At 49.7% G+C, this 20,971-nt stretch overlaps 1 protein-coding gene across 2 annotated transcripts; it reads left to right on the top strand.

The window, feature by feature from the left end:
* The first annotated feature begins 2,174 nt into the window (after positions 1-2,174).
* On the top strand, positions 2,175-19,764 carry MBD3 (methyl-CpG binding domain protein 3). 2 transcript variants are annotated; one of them, XM_063160825.1, is made up of 8 exons: positions 2,182-2,257; positions 6,069-6,125; positions 8,231-8,390; positions 10,659-10,796; positions 13,595-13,685; positions 14,556-14,733; positions 16,616-16,813; positions 17,920-19,764. In XM_063160825.1, exons 1-7 carry the CDS (start codon positions 2,244-2,246, stop codon positions 16,806-16,808), a joined length of 831 nt encoding a protein of 276 aa, XP_063016895.1. In that variant the 5' UTR covers positions 2,182-2,243; the 3' UTR covers positions 16,809-16,813; positions 17,920-19,764. The 2 variants fall into 2 exon arrangements, with proteins under 2 accessions (XP_063016897.1, XP_063016895.1); XM_063160827.1 differs by lacking the exon at positions 6,069-6,125 and having other exon boundaries at positions 2,175-2,257.
* The last annotated feature ends 1,207 nt before the right edge of the window (positions 19,765-20,971 follow it).

The following is a 20,971-nucleotide window of genomic DNA, read 5'->3' as shown; positions in this document are numbered from 1 at the left end:
TTCTTTTGTGCAAGATTGAAGGAAATAACAGCAATGGCAGAGCGAGATGAGACATTTCCTACCTGTGAGCCCAGAGGAGACAACACAAACCCCCAAGCCCGGTTCCTGGGGAGCCGGAATGCCTTCGGGGCAAAGCTCAGCATCGATCACATTAAAGACACCACCTCCACCCGCACGGATCTTAAACCTTTTAAAACAAAGTAAATGTAACCCAGCGCCTATGGGCGCACCTTGCTCTTGGGAATTGTTTCCCGTTTCTACTCCCGAGATGGACAATTTGCAGCCCGTTGTGGGGGTGTGGGCTTCCCTCGCATCCCTGACAAGTCTCACATCCTCCCTCCATCTCCTGCTGCTTTTCAAACGAGGGAGTTTGAAACGAGTGAGTGAGCACCGACTTGAAAAGAAAAAGGCAGCAAGTAATTCCCAACAACGTGATGTTTAATGATGGCTAGTGCTGGTTCCTGCCCTTGAGACAGACTGGGGATGAGAGGTGCTGTGGGAAGGGCCCTGGGGGTCCTGGTCAGTGCAGGTTGGATCTGAGTCACTGCTGGGTCCTGGCAGCCCCAAGGGCCCCCCTGTGCTGGGGGCACCAGGCCCAGGGAGGGATTGTCCCACTCTGCTCTGCCCTGGGGCAGCCTCAGCTCCAGTGCTGGGGGCACTCTGGGCACCACGAGATCAGAAGGACCCAAAGCTGTTGGAGAGTGCCCAGAGGAGGGACACGGAGCTGGGGAAGGGCTGAGGAGCAGCTGAGGGCACTTGGCTCGTTCAGCTGCAGCCCAGGAGACTGAGGGGAGGCTCCTCGGGGGCTGCAGCTCCTCCCCAGGGCAGGCACAGGGGCAGGGGCTGAGCTCTGCTCTGGCACAGGGACAGGAGCCCAGCAAGGGCTGCAGCTGTGCCAGGCCTTGGCATGGAGCTCAGGGCAAGGTTCTGCCCCCTGAGGCTGCTGGGCACTGCCCAGGCTGCCCAGGGAATGGTGCCAAGGCTGCCAGAGCTGCAGGAGCTCCCGGGGGTGCTCAGGGTGGGGCTGTTGGGGTGGCTCTGCAGGGCTGGACTCGATGATCCCTGAGGGTCCCTCCCAGCTCAGGATATTCCAGGATTCTAAGTTGCTGCCAGCTGGGGACTGGAGGAAGCGCTGGTTATTGACACAAATAGAGTTTGATGTCAGACCAGAGCGGTGGCCAGACAGAATGGACACACTGCTGTGGACACCCCTGCTCTGTAGCGTCCAACACTGATCCTTTCCAACTGCTGCTCCAAGCATGATTCGTAACAAAAAGCTAATACATCATTCATTAAAGGAAAATTGATTTCTCTGACTTGCTTTGGGAAGGAGGCTGCCTTGTGGTGTTTCTCAGCATGTGGATACTGGCATGGAATGGCAGGAACACAGCAGCTGGGATTCAGGTGCTGGCTGGTGTCTCATTCCCGAAGCTGGGGTTCCCAGGTGGCCGTTCCTCGGCAGACACCTCTCCTGGCGGTACCACAGCCGGGAATTTGCCACTGCAGCTGCAGTAGGTGTTGGTTTACACGCTTTCCTGAAAAACTTTTCATTGCTTTGTCTTCACTCCAGTTCCTCGTGTGCAGATTTCCCCCCTTTTTTGTGCTTTTTTGTTGTTGTTGTTGTTGTTGTTGTTGGGTTTTATTGAGCGGTATTTTTTAGTATACTTCTGTTGCAGGGCACGAACCCCGAGCCCCCCCGGGGGCAGCCCCAGGGCAGGGGGCCGGTTCTCCCCGGGGGTCCGGGCGGGTCCGCAGCCCGGGGCGCGGGGCGGGGCCGGGGGTCGCAGGGCCGCCAGTGCGGCCGGGGCGGGCGCGGGGGAAGATGCCCAAAGCGGCGCTGCCGGGACACCGGGGGGGCCCGCGGCGCTCGGAGCTGGGGTAAGGCCGGCACCGTGCGGGTTCGCCGGGGGAGCGGGGCTGGCACGGGGGGGGCACCACGCGGGGGCGGCGGGGGGAGGGACTATATGCGGGCGGAGGGATCCGGGCGCGGCGGGCGGTGGGAGGCGGCTCGGTGGGTGGAAGGGGCGGGCGGAGGGAGCGGCGCGCACCGGACGGCGGGAGCGGGGCCAGGGCCGGGACCGGCACCGGGAGCGCAGCGGGAGCGGGACGAGCCGGGCCGCGGCGCCGCCTCCCGGGGGCAGCGGGAGCGCGGAAGGGCCGGCGGCGGCAGGAGAGCGCGGCGGCCGGGAGGAGCCGGCGGGAGGCGGCCGGAGCCAGGCGGGAGCGGGCCGGGAGGAGCCGCCATGGAGCGGAAGAGGTGGGAGCGCTCGGCGGGGCCGCCCCGGGCGCGGGGGGCCGGGCCGGGGCCGCAGCCACAGGTGGAGGGGAAGGGAGCGGGGAGCCGGCCCGGGGCGGCCGCGGGGACCCGGGGATGCTCGGCCTCCCTCAGGGATCGGGGAGCGCCGTGAGGAGCCCCCGCGTCCCCTCAGAGCGGCTCCTGCCCCGCGGGCACTCCGGGTTCTTTATTCTCGAAGGAGCAGCGCGGGGGGTGCTCCTCCTTCCCCGGGGCTCGCTCCGCTGCCCTCTGGGTGCGCTCGGGGATTGCGGGGAGGGAGCCCGGGCTGCTCGCGGCGCTGGCCCCGGGGCGGGTCGGGATGCGCCTTGCCGGGAGTGTGGCTGCGGGGGGAGCACACGGCCCGGGAGCTGGAGGGGTGCTATTTATAGCCCTGCATGGCTCATACGGCTGTAGGAGGCCATATGGATCCTCCCCGCACCCACGAGGCACCCGCGGGCTGAGGTGTGAAACTCGGGTCCAGCGGGAGCTGCGAACGCAGCAGGAGCTGTCCCTGTGTCCTCAGCTGGCCCTGCCTGTCGGGAAAATCCAAACCCTCAACTTCTGCCTCTGACACAGGATCCTCACACCACGGTTTGGGTTGGAAGGGACCTTGAAGCCCATCTCATCCCACCCTGCCATGAGCAGGGACACGTTCCACTGGACCCGGTGGTTCCCAGCCCCGTCCAACCTGGCCTTGAACACTTCCAAGGATGGGACAGACACAGCTTTAGCTCCAGGTTTCATTTTTAGAATCAGGTTATGTTTGTGAGAAAAGGGGAGTGAACCAGAAAGTGCTGTCCTCGAGAACGTGAAGCCGATTCAGCTGCTGCAGCTCGGAGGCTGAGGGCAGGATGAGACCGCCAGCAGCAGCTGAAAGCTTCAGAGATTCTGTTTGTTTGTCCCAGAACTTGTTTGTTAAGTTGCAGTGTTGGAGATAAACATTAAAAAAAGGGGAAGAGAGGATAAGTCGCATATTTTTATTCCAAAATTTCTATGGGCTTTCCCTTTGTATCAATTTGGACAGAGATCAAAGGTAGAATAGAGCTTTGTTGCGCTAATTTTTGGTTTCTGTTGCATTTTGCATTACCTCAGAGTGGCAAATGCAGGTGTGGCAGTTCAGTTATACCTGTGGGACTTCTGCCTGTTGTTTACCTGGGTAATTGTTCTGTCCAGCTCCCAGGCACGCACAGATGCAGGGAGGGTTTGTGGAAAACCCCCTGTGAGATGTGTGTGTGAGCCAGTCTCTGGCTGGAAATTCCATCTTCCTCCAGGTCTGAGTGCCTGGACAGGTTTTTACAGCCAGTCCTCGAACCTCATCCTTAGGAGGGTTTCTGGCTGAGAGGGTGGGACTTGTGAGCAGGAGAAGTGCAGGGATGGAGGATTTCAGGAAGAAAATCGTGTCAGGGATTTTGTCAAAGTGGCAGGTTGTCTTTGAGAGAGTTCTGGCTCCCTTCAAACTCGGGGTTCTCACATGGGGGAAGGAGAATTTAGTGCTGCTTTGTGGGGCTTTTTTTTCTGCAGAGTGTTTTTCTCCTGAAGGTTTGATGGCCAAGTGTCAGAAATTTGGGATTGCTGCTCGTCTCTGCCTCAGGATGTTGACATCACTGTGCTGGGAAACTTCACACTCTTGTGTGAAACTTATTTTGTTGAGAATTCCTTACCTTTGCAGCACAAATGTAAGAAGTTGGAAGGGAATGTTTTTAACACTCCTCCAAAGATATTTTGATCAGTACAGTCTTTTCCAAAAAAAATTGTGGAGCAAAATGCTTTCACGGAGTCTGTCCTTTGCTTTTCTTCTGTTGCTCGGGTTTGCCTGCAGGGAAGCTCATAATTTCTCATATGAGAAGGAAACAGCCTCAAGTTGCACCAGGGGACTTTTAGGTTGGGTATTAGAGAGATTTTTTTTCATGGAAAGGGTTATAAAGGATTAGAACAGGCTGCCCGGGGCAGTGGTGGCGTCATCATCCCTGGAAATATTCAAAAAACATGTGGATGTGACACTTGGGGATGTGGTTTAATGGTGAACATGGTGGTGGTGCTGGGGTGATGGTTGGATCTGATGATCTTAAAGGTCTTTTCCATCCTTAATTCCATGATTCCTGAATTGAGCCCTGCAAAATCATCTGGTTGTAATTTTGTTTGTCCCGGTGTTACAGAGCTGCCATTTGGGCTCTCCTTTAGGGATGTGATGCTTCTGGAAATTTGGGGAGATTTTGTGTGTCTCCAAGTGCTTTCTTTGGGTTTTTTGGGGGGCGTTTATTTTTGGTATGGTTGGAGTCCAAGTTGCTGAACGAAGACCCCCCTGTTGTCCTGCAGGGAAGGGGACATCATCCCTTGGGACAGCCCCACGGGGATGGGGACAGGTCAGGTCCCCGGGGCTGTGGCTGTGTAGGGCTGTGGGGTGCTCTGGGGCACATGGAGGTGTCACCCTCTGGCTTGGTGTGGTTTTCATGGCCGTGCCAGCCCATGCCAGGGTGGCCCAGCTGAGTGTGGGACCCCGGGGCAGGGCTGGCTGTGGGTGCTGCATCTGGGGGTGACTGGGGGTGCTGTGACAGAGGTGCTGGCGCTGGTGCTTGTGCGGTGTTTTGGGGTCCCCATCTCCCTGTGAGGGTATCTCCTGCAGCCCTCCAGGAGCCCCCGGTACCGGGATTTGCCCGGAGCAGAGCTGGGGAGAGGAGTGAGCACGATGGAAAGCAAGAAGGAGAATCATTTTGTGTTCTTCCCTTGCCCCTCCAGCGAGGACACAAGGCTCGGAGTGTCTGCTCTCAGTGCCCCGTTTTCCTGGGCTGTCCCTGCCTCCATTCCTTCCAGAGGCAGGCGGTGGCTGGCTTTGCTCAGGGTTTGGTTTTTTTTTTTTTTTTTTTCTTTTGCCTTTTGTCCCTCGCTTCCCAAGTTGTGCAGATCCTGTGCGGGCTAAATGGGAGAGCGGAGGGGTGGAGACTCAGATGAGGGAGGGAGGGAGGAGGGGAGAGGGCCTGGGCAGCCGCTCTCTCCTTAAGGATATAAGGCAGGAAACAAAGGCTGAGCTGCACATGGAGAGCAGGGACACCTGGCCCTTCAATGGGCTGCCCCGAGCGGGCTCAATCTGCTCGCAAAAGTCTGGGAATGAGAGCCGGGGGTGCTCGGCGTGGGCTCCGGCAGCCAGGTCTGTTTTGTTAGCGAGAACCAGGCGGCCCAAGCGAATAAAGCCCCGGAGCTGGTGATGGACGAGCGTGAAAAATCCTTTGCAAGTTGTAAAGTCCTTTGCAGCTCGGCCTTTCACGCAGGGAGCTGTGGCACAGCCTAATTCGGGAGCTCAGGATCAATCCGGGCTCTCAGCGTCGCTGCCTGGGGGTGTTACAGAGCAGAGGCTGGGCTTTGCAGCTTTGTACCAAAATGTCTCGTTTCTGGGCCTCTTTGTGCAAAGCCAGGAGTGCAGGAGGGGCAGAAGGAGGTAAATTCTGTATTTTGTGACATTTTAAGTCGCTTTAACATCGCTCAGAGTTCTGTGGTACCGGGGGAGTTTCTGTGTGTCCTGGTGTGCATCAGGGATCCCACTCGAGATTTGGGTTCCTGTGGCTCCCCCCACACCTCTGACCCTCCCAGGTGTGTGTGGGTGCCCCAATGTCCTGCGTGGTCCTGCCAGAGGGTCCCCAGGAGCTCCAGGGCGCCCCATCCCTTCCTGTCTCAGTTCCCTGTCACCTTTTGCTCATAGCTTCGCTCCCTGCTCTGCTGTTGTCCCAGGGAGCCTGGGGGTGATCCTGCCTTTTGCAAGACCTAATCAGAATAAAAGTTTTTCTTCTGAACATTTCAGTGCTTTTCCTTTGGGCCAAGCTTCCCCAGGAAGAGACAGGACTCTCAGTCATTTCAGGTGGGTTTTTTGAGACTCTGAGCAGCTTTTGAGTTCTTCCTTGCAAAATGACCACAGCACATACTAAACACACAGAGGTGAAGGGTTCTGTTCACTTAAAATCCTGTCTTCGACTGTACTGACTGTTCTGGAAGTTACTCTGCACTTTAATGCATTATTTTTAAACCTGCTAAGACACTAAACCCTAAATTAGAGCAGCAGATCTTGGAAGAGGAAGCAGTGCCATGTTCTTCATGTAGCAGGAGTTTTTCCTCCTGGCTTCACTGGCAGCAACAGCCCTGCCCTAAAGCTGCTGAGTTGGTTATTCCTCTCTCTGGATTGAGGCAAATAACTCCCTTTAGAGTTTGAAAAAGTTAATTCATGAATTTGGGGCTGGACACAGCCTCTCTTGCTTGGTCCTGCTCTGTGTTGTGCCCTGGCCCAAGTGCAGCTCCACAGGGAGCTGGTCCAGCTGAGGAATAACCAGTGGGGGAGTGTTTCCTCCTCCTCCCCTGGCCTCCAAAGATGGATTATTTTCCTCAGCTGGTTCATTTGTGTGAGCAGTGGTGGTGGCAGGGAGGAGATCCAGGCAGGATAAGCAGCTTGGGAGCAGTTGGAGCCAGGAGCTTCCTCAGCAGATGCTGTGTGGGATCACCACAACCTTTCAGACTTAATTCCTTCCAGAGACTTTTTCTGATTTCAGCTTTACTGTAATTTATGTTAAATTTATCTCAGTTTTTGGAGACCTTTTAATACTTGGGTACTTTCTGGGTTTGTTTTTTTTTTTTTAATCTATTTTTTTCACGCACAGCCTGACTTAACCTAATTGCTTTGTCACTGTCCTGTACCAGAAATTCTCTGCTCATGCTGGCTTTCCCCTAATAAAGCTTCAGGGCAGGAGACAATATGTGAACATTGACTTTTCCTTTTCCTTTGTTTTGTTGTTGTTAAGACCTTGGTAAGGCTATCAGTATCTCACCAGTGTGAGATAAGGGGGTAACTGGCATTTTTGGTCTTAAAATGCCTTCCAGCCCATTAAGATGTGATAGTGGGATGGGTATACAGGGAATGAACTTCTCCTGGGTGTGAACTAGGACTGAATATGCAAGTTGCAAAGTGGAGAAAACCAGAAGTGAAAGTTATTGATAGAATAAAGAGGTGTTGTTTTGCTGCTCAGTGAGAAGGTGAAAAATACTTGGTGTTATTGTCTTTACAGTCCCACACTGCAGCCATAACACAGTGGCTTATTTTTGCTTTATGAATAAAAAAATAGCTTATGTTGGATTATTAAAAAAACAGAAATCCCCCCCCCAAAAAAAAACCAAAACAAAACAAAAAAATCCCAACAACAACCAGAAAAAAATAAATAAAACAAAAACCCAAACAAACAAATAAAAACCAAACCAAAAAAAAAAACCTCCTCAAAAAACAAACTAAAACAAAAAATACAACAAAACCCCAAAGAAAACATCAGTAAGAATTTGGAATAATTTATGCCTGCTCTCCAGGTTGAGTCTTTGTAGAAACCCAGGTGTTACAGAAGAGTCTCTCTTCCCTTTTGCTGTTAATGGAAGGTTTTACAAGGCTTTGACATTTATCTTTGCATCACTTTGGATTCTTTATTTTGCAGCTTGTCAGTAGTTAACTTCTGGTTTTCTCTTTTTTCTGAAGTCTTCAGGATGCTACAAAAGACATAGAATCAAACCTGAATGTGCTGTTCAAGGGGCAGGGAGAGCAGACAAGGAGCATTTTTGGTGCTGGTCAAATGCAAGAGTCCTGAGAGAAGAAATTATACTTGAAAATGTGCATTTACTATGAGAGACAGCTGAATGAAAAGTGCATCTGTGCTGAGATCTCCCTTGATGGTTATTGTGTGCATTATGCTACATTTGTTTATCTGATCTGAATCTTCCTCTTGACATACCAAACCATTTTAACTTAATTTGTGTGTTCCACATGAGAAGCAGTCGATACGAAAACATTTCAGAGCTGAACGTGAGCTTCATCCTGCAAAGTCCAGCGTGTGTTTTTGAGCATGGCAATAAAAACCCTCCCTGCTGAGGTGCAGAGGGGGTGCAGGGGGAGGGGGTGTCCCTGGGGTTGGACACCTGGTGTGTTTCTTGCAGCCCCAGTGGGAAGAAGTTCCGCAGCAAGCCGCAGCTGGCACGCTACCTGGGCAGCTCCATGGACCTGGGCACCTTCGACTTCCGCACGGGCAAGATGCTGATGAACAAAATGAACAAGAACAGGCAGAGGATGCGCTACGACTGCTCCAACCAGGCCAAAGTAAGAGAGGGAGAGGCTCTGCTGCTCGCCCTCCCTGCTGAGGAGCTGCCAGAGCAGCCTGGGAGAGGAGGGAGAATGCAGCAGTTCAGAGCTGGAGCGTGAATTGGAGCTGTGTCAGAGCAGCTCTGCTGGTGGGGGTTGGACAAGTGCTGCTCCCAGGGGGTTGGTGCTGGGGAGGAGAGTTGTGGCACTGCTCAGTGTTCTGTGGAGGAGGGCAGGGAAGAGGCTGTCACCTTCTTCAGTTCCCAGCACAAGACAGGCATTGCCCTGTGGGAGTGAGTGCAGAGGAGCCCCTCTGCTCTGGGAGAGCTGGGTGTACTCACCTGGACAGGAGAAGGCTCCAGGGACACCTCAGAGCCCCTTTTGGGGCCTGAAGGGGCTCCAGGAGAGCTGCAGAGGGACTGGGGACAAGGCCTGCAGGGACAGGACACAGGGAATGGCTCCCACTGAAAAAGTGAAACTTAGATGGGAAAAAAATCCAATTTAGATGGGAAAAAAAATCGTATTTAGATGGAATATTGGGCAGGAATTGCTCCCTGGCAGGAGAAGAGAGGACTCCAGGGAGAGCTCAGAACCCCTTGAGGGCACTAAAGGGGCTCCAGGAGAGGGACTGGGGACAAGGCCTGGAGGGACAGGACACAGGGAATGGCTCCCACTGCCACAGGGCAGGGCTGGGTGGGAGATTGGGAATCAGGAATTGTGGAATCCATCCCTGGAATGGATTTCCCAGAGCAGCTGGGGCTGCCCCTGGATCCCTGGCAGTGCCCAAGGCCAGGCTGGGCAGGGCTGGGAGCAGCCTGGGACAGTGGGAGGTGTCCCTGCCATGGCAGGGCTGGCACTGGATGGGCTTTAACATCCCCTCCAATCTAAACCATTCCAGGATTCTGTGATCCCTCTCCCTGCAGTGTGAGCTCACCTCCTCCAGCACAATCTGCTCCAGAGCCCCACATTCCTGGAGTTGTGCAGCAGCTCTGCCCTGCCCTTGCCTTTGCAGAGGAGAGGAGGGGTTTGGGTCCACAGGGATGAGGAGATGCTGCAGGAGAGGTCAGCTCTGTGCTGCTGCCCCAGCTTTGGCACTGATGGAAGGGGAGGTGGCATTTGGGGCAAAAAGCCTGAGAGGGAAAAGAACTGTGAGGCCTATTTGTAGAACAAAATAAAAGGTTCTCTAGCTGTTAATTCAGGTTGTTGAGGTGTCAGGGTGGCAGTGTCAGGCTCCCTGTCTGCATTGATTGTCCCAACTCATTCCTCAGGATCTTCATCAGATGCTAAAATCCTTCCCAGAACCCAGCAGCTGCTGTGTATGCACCTAAACACTGAATGTGGAAAAGGCACAATGCTCATTTCTGAAATACATCAGCCAGTCAAGGATCATCTTCACGAGAGTGCTGGGAACATTTCTTACAGTCCTGGTGCTGCAGGGATATTTTGAGACCTGCCTTGAGGCAGAGAGCAGCAGCTCACACACCTCTCAGGCTAAAAATTCTGCCCAAAACTCTCAATAAATGTACAAATGTTATCACTGGCTTCTGCAAGGATTAGCACCCAGATGGTTCAGAATTATATTTGTCCTGAATACATCTTTTCTACATCTCATGAATAAATCTGTGAGGCAGACACAGTGTTTGCATCCCTGAGAACAAAGCGTGTCCTAGAGCCATTCCAAGAGTTGTGTGTTGGATTTTGGGAATGAGGAGCAGCCTTCCTCATTCCCTTCCTGTGCTTCCCCTAACAGAAAATGCAGTCCTGTAGTGCAAAATTGATTATGAGCTGCATTTAAAAGCTGAGCTTTGTTCAGAAGCAAAGGTAAAAAAAGGGATTCAGCTTTCAGTGGTGTTGGTTTATTGGTCACAACTTGATTTAGAAGGAATTGTTTGGAGTAGTTTCTGGATTCAGAAATCAGCCTCTAAATCCCTGCTTGTAATTTTTTTATTTATTACAAATATTGTGTTGTAACCCTCTCTTTTAGTGATTACACATGGTTTGTTCTGACTCCTAAAGTCATTAAAAATGGGAGTAAAACTGATGTGTGTGAGCTCACATGGGAGGAGGCTGCTATGCTAAACAGAATGAGTGGAAAACTTTGATAGGTCTAAGGCAAGATTTGAATTTAGTTATGTATTTTTAGCAACCTAACTTGTATAACTTGAGATTAGACAAGATTTGAAGCCCAGGAACTGTTCCCTGCTGCACTTCTTTGTGGCTGTAGTAGCATTTTAGCAATCTGAAAACATTTTTGTGGCTTTTTCCTTTTCTTTTTGTGTGAAACAGGGCAAGCCTGATTTGAACACAGCCCTGCCTGTGAGACAGACTGCCTCTATCTTCAAACAGCCTGTCACCAAGATCACAAACCACCCCAGCAACAAGGTGAAGAGTGACCCCCAGAAAGCTGTGGACCAGCCCAGACAGGTAAGGCTGAGGAACTCCTGGATTTCCTACTGGGAGGATCCCAAAATAATCTGCTTTAATTTTGTGATGCTGAACAAATGCTCCCTGGTAATTCCTGATCTCTGGCACTTCAGAATTCAGAAAAATCTGATCTTTCAGAAGCAGAGGCTTGCAGTGCTCCCAGCTCTTAAAATCAGAACAAATCCCATTCCCAATTTCTAGTTATGGACTCTGCACACTGGGATGTACAAACTGCAGCCTTTGGTTGGATCCCAATTCTGTTGTAGCTGAATTTCCTTCATGCTGAAACTAAGTATTATCTACAAAATTATTCAGACATTGTAGCCACTTCAGAGGACACTTGGGTTTAGAATCACTGTCAAATGTTGCAGTTGTGTAAGAATTCCATGTTCCATTAAATCCTTGTTCCATTAAATCCTTGTTCCTGCAGGGATCACATCCACTGTGGTGTTTGTTGCAGTGCAGGGGACTGTACATTAGTAGGAGTAAACTCTGCCAGTATAAGATCATAAATTCACTTAGAATCTTATTGTTAATACAAAATCAAAATGTTTTTCTTACCATAATGTGTATTAGCAAGCAAGAGAGCACACCAAATTTAAAGGAAAGGATGCTCAGGACAAGGCAAGGTAAAATAAGCTGTACCTGTTGGAGCACTGAAAACCTTTTCTGAAAACTTCAAAAAACACTTTTTGAAGGCAGATTTTAAGAATTTAATAAACCCAGTTCAACTTAGAACTAGAACCTCCAGATGTGAGATAGAACTTATCTGAAATGGGTGTTTTTTTGGTGGTTGGGGTGGGTTTTTTGTTTTTTTAAGCAGGTTGGCAGGGTCTCACCGTGTTTTTTTGGGGAAGCAGATCCTGTATGTTCACAGTGTTGTTGCTACTCCTGCAGCTTTTATAGTTAAGGCAACAAAAAAGAACACTAAAGATAAAATACTCTCTCCCAGCTCTGAGCTGGATTTGCGTTCCTCTTTAAGATATTTTACTGGATTGCAGAATATTTTGACTTTTTCTCAGCAGACTCCAGATGTTTCTGCAAAATTTGAAATCAGAGCCAAGTCCCATCATGCACTGGCTTAAAAATCCCAGAATTCTTGGGGGCTGGAAGGGATCTTAAAGATGATCCCATTCTACCCTCCCACCATGGGTAGGGACACCTTGCACTATCCCAGGTTGGTCCAAACCCCATCCAGCCTGGTTTTGGACAATTCCAGGACTGGGACAGCCACAGCTTTTCTGATTAACAAAAAAAAAAAAAAAAAAAAAAAAAAAAAAAAAAAAAAAAAACACCACAAAAACAAAAAAAAAAAACCCAAACAAACAAAAACAAAACAAAAAAAAAAAAAAACAACCCACCCAAAACCACAAACACAACCAAAAAAGCAACACCAAAAAACAAACAAACAAACAAAAAAAATTAACCTATTTGAAGGGCTAGGGAATATCCAGCCTGTGTTTGGGCTGTGACTGCCTCATTCCCCTTTTTGGAAAAGTCATGTGGGGTCAGTTGAACTTGGATTTTGACAGGCAGGAGAAGGGGTGGGATGTGCATGGACTGTTTGAGGTGAATTCTTCATTTCTCAAAACCTTGATAAAAATGTGGGTTTTTGCAAGTTGTGCATTGCTGTCCTCCTGATACCTCTCCTGCACCAGGAACAGAGTTAAAGGTGTGTCAGGGTGATGTATTTGAATTTCTGCCACACCACACATTCAGCTTTTAAACCTGGGGAGAGCCTGTGACTCAAAATCTGGTAGAGGAGAGACATGGGGGAAAGGACCAAACAGAAGGAAGAAAATAATACTTTACCTTGAATTCAGCTCTTGCATTTCTTAACTTTCTGTGGGATATGTTGGAGAGAAATAGGGTGCTGACAAGGCTGGTCTCACACTGTGGGCTTGCACCTGCAGCTCAGAGCAGTGAAAGTTCCAGGCCCTGGAAGACAAGAGAGTTTTCCAAGGCAGCAAACTGGGAGAGAGGAATTGTGGGGCTGTGTTGGAGCCCTGGCTGCTGGGAATTTCAGACTTCTGTGCTGCCAGGCACTGACCCCCAAGAGAACACTGCACTGACCTGAGGCTGTGGAGAAGCTTCCAGAATGGAATGATAGAGCTGGGATTGTGGGTGTGGAGTTTGAATAGAAGTGAGTGATATCACAGGGTGGAAACTTAGAGTTGAAGGTTTTAGAATATAATAATATATATAAAGCAAGATGGAGGTTTTAGGGCAGAGGCTGGTCCTTCTCCTTCCTTCTCCTTTCTTTCCTTCTCCTTTCCTTCCTTCTCCTTTCCTTCTCCTTCCTCTCCATGGGTTTGGGTGGTTTTGTGTAATTGGATATAAAAGTCCACATTATGAGCCATGGGTTGGTTGTTTATTGGGTAAAAAGTAAAAATAATTTAGGTGTCATTTCTTAATTGGATAGTTCATCCTTAAAAGGATAAACTGTCTTGTAGAGAGAGATGGGGCTCCATTTTTAGTTTGTTGGAGTGAAGTGCTGTAGAACTCAGGGTTGGTGAGACTGTAACATAGATTAGAGCTAATAAATATCTGAGTGCCAACAAGAAATGCCATCTCCCACATTAATCCCAGCCCTGGCAAAAAGAAGTTAAGGCTTGACAGGGCTGATTGGCAGTGAGGATTGTTGCTGCTGTTGGAGGTGGCAGATCCATCCCTTCTGTGGTAAATCCACGTTAAATGTCCTCAGCCCTGCTGTTCCCTGTCTGCCCAGGAAGCAGGGATTGTGTGGAGCTGTCAGTTCCACTCCTGCTTGTACCAATAACCTCCTGCTTTGTCTGCAGCTCTTCTGGGAGAAGAAGTTGAGTGGCCTGAATGCCTTTGACATTGCAGAGGAGCTGGTGAAGACAATGGACCTTCCCAAGGGGCTGCAAGGTAACCACAGGGTGCCCTTCACTCAGGGCTGGCACCTGGCAGGGGGAGTGGAGGTGCTGGGGGTGAGCTCCTGTTCCCAGGGCCTGGCAGGGCTGTGCCCATTCCTGCTGCAGCAGGGCTGTGCTGCTGCCTGGGCTCCCAGTGCCCTTTGTTCTGAGGGCACACTGAAGCAAAGCCTCTCTGCCTTTTGGGGATTCATTTTCCAGAAGCAGCAGAGCATCCCAGATTGGTGCTTGGGTTTGGGTTGGGAGGGACCTCAAAACCCACCCAGTGCCACCCCTGCCATGGCAGGGACACCTCCCACTGTCCCAGGCTGCTCCCAGCCCTGCCCAGCCTGGCCTTGGGCACTGCCAGGGATCCAGGGGCAGCCCCAGCTGCTCTGGGAAATCCATTCCAGGGATGGATTCCACAATTCCTGATTCCCAATCTCCCACCCAGCCCTGCCCTGTGGCAGTGGGAGCCATTCCCTGTGTCCTGTCCCTGCAGGCCTTGTCCCCAGTCCCTCTGCAGCTCTCCTGGAGCCCCTTCAGGCCCCAAAAGGAGCCTGTCCCTGTCCCTGGAGCCTTCTCTTGTCCAGGTGAGCACCCCCAGCTCTCTGAGCTTTGTTCAAGCAGAATGGAAACCTCTTCCTTTCCCAGTTTGGTGATTTTTATTATCTTTTAGGTTCTAACAAAGAGGAACTGCTCTAAGTTTCAATACCCTCAGAGAGCTGCAGAGGTGCTGTTAGAATCATTTAGCTCTGAGATTTATGTCATGTGAGCTTTCCAACTGACAGCCTGTGCTTTGCCATTAAAATTTCATTCCCATTGTCCTGATTTCCTGCTCCCTGCCTGGGGCAGTGCTGCTCATGGATTTCCCTCCCCCTTGCAGGGGTTGGCCCTGGCTGCACTGATGAGACTCTGCTCTCTGCCATCGCCAGTGCCCTGCACACCAGCACCATGCCCATCACTGGGCAGCTCTCTGCAGCTGTGGAGAAGAACCCTGGGGTCTGGCTCAACACCTCCCAGCCTCTCTGCAAAGCCTTCATGGTGACTGATGAAGATATCAGGTAGGAGCTGGAAATAGCACTTGCTGTTCTGGAATGAGGTTCCTTGTGCTCAAACAGTGCTTTGCTGTTCTTTCTGAGTGTCTGATGGAACACTGTGCCTTGGGAATTCACTGGAATGGCTCTGGAGCAAGAGAGGAGACAAAAGTAGTTACATGAAGCTCTGTCATGTGCTTAAATCCCCACTGTTTTTTATTTTGGCCACGCTCAGTTACTCTGCAGTTTCAGGCTCATGTTTGTTTTTCATGTCAAGTTTCCTTTTATTACAAAAGCGAGCTGGGAGAGCCTCAACTGAGGCACCTCTGAGCAGAGATGGCATTGGAGAAATCCTGTACAGGAGGATTGCATTCTCTTCACCTTCCTCTGTGTCTGTAAATGAATTAAATAAAATTTCTGGATTGACCAAACCCAAGCCATGCCTGCTGACAGGGAACAAGGTGCAGAGATGGCATTGGAGAAATCCTGTACAGAGGGATTGGATTCTCTTCACCTTCCTATGTGTCTGTAAAGGAATTAAATAAAATTTCTGGATTGACCAAACCCAAGCCATGCCTGCTGTGGTGACAGGGAACAAGGTGCAGAGGTGGCATTGGAGAAATCCTGTATGTGGGATTGAATTCACCTTCCTCTGTGTCTGTAAATGAATTAAATAAAATTTGAACAAGATGCAGAGATGGCATTGGAGAAATCCTGTATGTGGGATTGAAGTCTCTTCACCTTCCTCTGTGTCTGTAGATGAATTAAATAAAATTTCTGGATTGACCATGCCCAAGTCATGCCTGCTGACAGGGAACAAGGTGCAGAGGTGGCATTGGAGAAATCCTGTACAGAGGGATTGGAGTCTCTTCACCTTCCTCTGTGTCTGTAAATGAATTAAATAAAATTTGAACAAGGTGCAGAGATGGCATTGGAGAAATCCTGTACAGAGGGATTGGAGTCTCTTCACCTTCCTCTGTGTCTGTAAATGAATTAAATAAAATTTGAACAAGGTGCAGAGATGGCATTGGAGAAATCCTGTACAGGAGGATTGCATTCTCTTCACCTTCCTCTGTGTCTGTAAATGAATTAAATAAAATTTCTGGATTGACCAAACCCAAGCCATGCTTGCTGACAGGGAACAAGGATGCAGCTGATTCTGCTATAGGTTGCTGTAGTAATTAAATATTGTTAAATCAGGATTGGTCAAATTCAGCTTTAAGCTTTTAATGGAGAACTGACTATACCAAAGGCCTGCAGCTTGCAATTTGCATTCATTAAGTGTTTAAAGGCAGTCCTTGCTTTGACTGCTTGATAAATCTTTTGGAATTGCAGGATGATTTTTCTGGGCTTGATTGAGACATAAATGGCCAGGAAAAACAGTCTGTTTGTAACTTTGATGTCCTGTGGCTGAGCTGAAATAGGAGCCCCATGAGCCACTGCTTGTTGATCACTTCTTTGCTGTGCTTTGACTTCTTAGGGTTGGGACTCAAAAGGAAAATGAGCAGAAAGAAATGGCCTGAAACTTAATTTTTTTCCAGTCACATTTTTGAAAGTCTGTGCAGGGTAGGCTGACTTTAGATATTAGTAGCAGGAATTAAAAATCAGCATTAGGCTAAAAAAAAAATTGGCTGCTAGATTAGCCAAACTTCAGCCAGAAATCAACAGGTCCAGGACACATAATATAAATACTGAAGGAATTTTTAAAGTGTTTTTCATCTTCACTCGGAGTACAATGCCAGGTGGGGTTTTTTTTTTGTTTGTTTTTTGGTTTTTTGGGGTTTTTTTTGGTTATACAATGGAGTTCTTGGTTTTTCCAGTCCATGCTTTGATGTTGGAGGGATTGGGAACTCTTTTCCCTTGACAGGGGCAGCCTGGGGCTGATGTTGGGTGTCCCTGTGTTGGGCAGGAAGCAGGAGGAGCTGGTGCAGCAGGTGAGGAAGAGGCTGGAGGAGGCCCTGATGGCTGACATGCTGGCCCACGTGGAGGAGATTGCCAGGGATGGGGAGCCTCCCTCGGAGAAAGAAGGAGCAGAGGAGGAAGGAGAAGAAGAGGAGGAGGAGGAGGAGCAGGACCATGACCAGGAGATGGAAAATGTATAGTCCAGGTGGGTGATTGTGCTGTGTCTCACCTTGAACACTGGGGACAGAAAGGTTTTCAGGAACCTTAAATATTGATGGATCTTCACTTTGAAAGGTGTGGGGGCTTTGGATCAGGAATGGGGGAGGTGGGAGTGAGACCCCACCTGCAGAGCTGCCCCAGCCCTGGGCAACAGCAGCAGGAGGACGTGGGGCTGCTGCAGCCAGGCCAGAGGAGCCACGGAGATGCTGCCAGGGCTGGAGCCCCTCTGCTCTGAGCCAGCCTGGCACAGCTGGGCCTGCTCACCTGGACAGGAGAAGGCTCCAGGGACACCTCAGAGCCCCTTTTGGGGCCTGAAGGGGCTCCAGGAGAGCTGCAGAGGGACTGGGGACAAGGCCTGCAGGGACAGGACACAGGGAATGGCTCCCACTGCCACAGGGCAGGGCTGGGTGGGAGATTGGGAATCAGGAATTGTGGAATCCATCCCTGGAATGGATTTCCCAGAGCAGCTGTGGGTGCCCCTGGATCCCTGGCAGTGCCCAGTGCCAGGCTGGGCTTTGGGGCTGGGAGCACCAGGAGGGACTGAGGGAGCTGGGGGGGCTCAGCCTGGAGAAAAGGAGGCTCAGGGTTCAGCCCCAGTTGTGTCTCAGCCTGTCTCCATAGGAGAGGTTCTCCAGCCCTAAGATCAACTTAGTGGCCTCCTCTGGAGCCTCTGAGACAAGAATCAAGAATGTGGTGGGGGAAAAAAGGAACTTTTTAGGATAAATAGCTGAGGAGCTCCTTTGAAGGGAATGAGGATTTCAGGTGGGAGGAAGATTGATTTTGTTTAGCAATCCTTGAAGCTTGAGGATTGATTATAATGTGCAATCTGCTTGGCCTTTGGGAGATCCCATCTTTTATCTGGGCTCTTTTTTCCCATTTTCCCCTATCAGCAGCAGTAGCTGTATTTGGACAGTGAATACCTTGAATTCCTTTCTGCTCTAGAGGTCTGGCAGGAGCCAGAACAAACTGACTGCTGTAGGTGAAACCCAGGAGATAAAGACATGAATGTGTTAAGACAGTGAGATTTCTCCTTTTAAGAAAAGCTACAAAAATTCTTTTTGAGTTACAAGGTCTTTGTTTTTCCTCTTTCAGGGAGTTCCATCTAAGAATTCCCAGTATAAACCCATTCAGCAGGGTCAGCACAAGCATTCACAGAGCCAAGAGTGCACCATCAGTCCAACTGTACCCCAGAGCCTTTGGATGGACTTCAGGAGACGTGCAAGCTGATGGTTCATTCACTGCAGGGGAGTTCTGCAGATGGAACTTGACTCAACTCTACTCCCCTCCCTTTTTCTACAGGGATAGGGTGATTGGGAATGCAAAAGTGGGAGGGGATAAAGAATATCACATGGTGGGAGGGAAAATCCTAGGAACTGAATTTTCTGGCTCTTTTTTTTGGGTTTTGTTTTTTTTGGTATTACTTTTTGTGGGTCAGTGCTGGGTGATACATTTTTAAGCTTTTCTATCAAAGTACTTTTAATGACCCACAGAAACAATTTTCTCCCTAACCCAAGGGAGGGGAGATGCTGTTTCACTCCTTGGCTACTCTGCTGTGGGCTACCTGTTTGTACCTGACTGTAGGGAGGTCATTTCATGTTGTGAATGGTTCATTCCATGTGTGAGTTGCTGTTTCCTCACAAGACCACATTGGTCTTGCAAGTGTTTGGAAGTGCAGTCTCAGAGCTGAGCTGCCAGTGCCTCTCCCACCTGGGCTGGGCTGAGGAGGGGAAGCTGCACTCGAGGACTTGGGCTGCCAGCTCTGGGCATTTGGCTATTTGGTTATTCCACACCACAGTTTGGATCCAAGCTCTGTGTGTCCAGACATTTGCCTCCAAGACTCTGTTCACAATATACCCAACCTGAGGTATATTTTACTTTGGTTTTAAGTCCAGTCAGAAGGACTTTCTCAACTGGGGATGGAAGGATGACTCATTTCTGACTGATAATGAGGAAAACTTCCTCCTTTTTCTCTTCTGGTGCCAAGAACCTGCCCTCTGTTCCTCAGTGTGGAGGGAAGGGGATCCATTCCAACAGGTGTGGCCACACACCTGCTTTTGTGTGCAGTAATGTTCTGACCTCTTTAAAAAAAAAAAAAAAAAGGTAAAAGGTTGATTTTTCTATAATTGATATCTAAAAAAAAGGAATTTAAAGCTTTTTATTAAGTACTGAATCTTTCTTATTTGCATGTGCAGTGAGGTGACCAGCATTTTGTGTCAACAATTGGACTGATGTGAAACCTGCCTTAATGTGTTTCTAAATATTGGGCTTCACCATGGGTTCCTTGATTGATCCCTCAGTCTCTTCCAGTACATCTTTGAGCATTTTGGGGTAACTTGTGGCTAAAAATGGATTTCTCTGGGAAGGGAGACAAGGAGAGGGGAGGAAGATGAGAGCTGATAGCTTGGGGAATGTGTTGACTGGGTTGCAGAATTATTTTAGTCTTAGGGTATCCATTGCATAACCGTGCGTGGACGTCTCTGCTGAGAGAACACTACAGGGTGGTGCATTAAATAGTGTGCCACCAACCAATTGTATGAGTTGTTGGTATCCCAAAACTTGGGGAAGAAAGTAGCTCCCAGAGCCTTTATTGTGTGAGAAAGATTAGCAGGGACAGCCAGGGGCCAGGGAATTGCCTTTGGGAGTAGTGCAGCTTAGTGATCCCTGAAAAATATCCCATGCCAAAGTGATTGATCCTTTATTCACTCTTTTCTTAAAGGTCTGCAAACACAAAATTGGTTGATATTGCTCATTTGAGTACTGCTAGGAGACTGAATTGTACTTTGCTGATGCTGTGCCAGGTGCTGCTTTGGGGAGCTTTACCTGGCACTGCAGGCAGCCACCATTATTTTCCTTTCTGAACAGTCTGTTACAGTTACTACTCTGTAAATCTGTCCTCTTGTAAGTCATGGTGTTGAATTAAATGTTTCTCACAAAGAAGAGGTTCCTCTCGTCTGCCTCAAGCCCTACCTGGAGTTTTGTGCTCTGCCCTTTCCCTTTCTCCCAGTGGAGATGCTCTGGGGGTTCAGTTGGGGGCTCCAGTCTGAGATTTGGTTCTGGACATCTGGAGCCTGGCAGAGGGGAACATGAAGGGAAACTTGTGGAAAGCAGTTCAGTCTTCTGCAGAATCCTCTCCTGTGTCCCCAGCAAGGGAGAGGCTGCCAGGGTGTCCCATCTCTTGGGCAGGTTGGTAACAGAGTCGCAGAATTAAGGTGGGGAAAGATATTTTAGATAATAAAGTCCAACCATCAGCCCAGCACCTCCACATTCACCACTAAACCCCAAGTGTCACATCCACTCTGCTTCTGAACACCCCAGGGATGATGGCTCCACCACTGCCTTGGGCAGCCTGTGCCAGGGCTGGACAGCCCTTTCTGTGGGGAAAAAACCAAAATATATATCCCTAATATCCAATCTAAACCTTCCTGTCTCAACCTGAGTCTGTTCCCATGTGGCCCTTTGAATCTCAACTCCAGCAGTTCATATCCCACCCCAGAGCTGTCCTTGTGAGCAGAGCAATCTTACTCTGACACTGGCTCTTTGAAAACCTGTTTAATATCTGGTGATGTCTTTATCTGCTTTTACTTGGATCTAAACACACCACTGAGGCACCACACCACAGGTGATTGAGTGTTGACACTCATTTTTTGATGCACTGAATATCAACTTAAATTGCTGCCAACTCTCTTGTTTCATCCCCCCTACCCCTTTCCCAGTTCTCTTTCCTTCAGTGTACAAAGTTTATGATGTTTCATTTAAATGGAGGAGTTGCTTGTGCAAAGTGCCAACAAAGGACCCAGGACTCCTCTCACAGCCAGAGAAAGTGAAATAACTTCACCTGCTCACCAGGGTGAGGAAATGAAGTGTTTGTTTTCGCTGACCATGATGTGTTTCATGTTGCTGCAATAACAACTGGATTAGTTTGTGTTATCTCAGCCCTGGACGTGACTGACGGGCATGAAGTGTCTGCCATCATCAAACCTATCCCCAGGGTGGAGAAAGCAGCTGCTTGGAGGTACAACTTGTTAGGCAGATGATGAGTAAATAATGTACTTAAGAGCACTGAGTGAAATTGAGGCAATGCTTATATTTCATTAATTAATGTTCTCTTCAGCATAGGGTGTTGATGGCTGCAGTTTTTTCCTCT

This window comes from Melospiza melodia, chromosome 7 (genome assembly GCF_035770615.1).
Source record: "Melospiza melodia melodia isolate bMelMel2 chromosome 7, bMelMel2.pri, whole genome shotgun sequence".
Lineage (NCBI taxonomy): Eukaryota > Metazoa > Chordata > Aves > Passeriformes > Passerellidae > Melospiza > Melospiza melodia.
Note: the sequence above shows the minus strand (reverse complement) of the source record. Positions and strands in the feature narration are given on the sequence as shown.

Excerpts from the sequence above, each read along its gene's own strand:
- MBD3 (XM_063160825.1), top strand. Across the intron at positions 6,126-8,230 it reads AGGACTCTCAGTCATTTCAG|CCCCAGTGGGAAGAAGTTCC; the intron begins GTGGGTTTTTTG and ends TGTTTCTTGCAG. Across the intron at positions 10,797-13,594 it reads CTGTGGACCAGCCCAGACAG|CTCTTCTGGGAGAAGAAGTT; the intron begins GTAAGGCTGAGG and ends CTTTGTCTGCAG.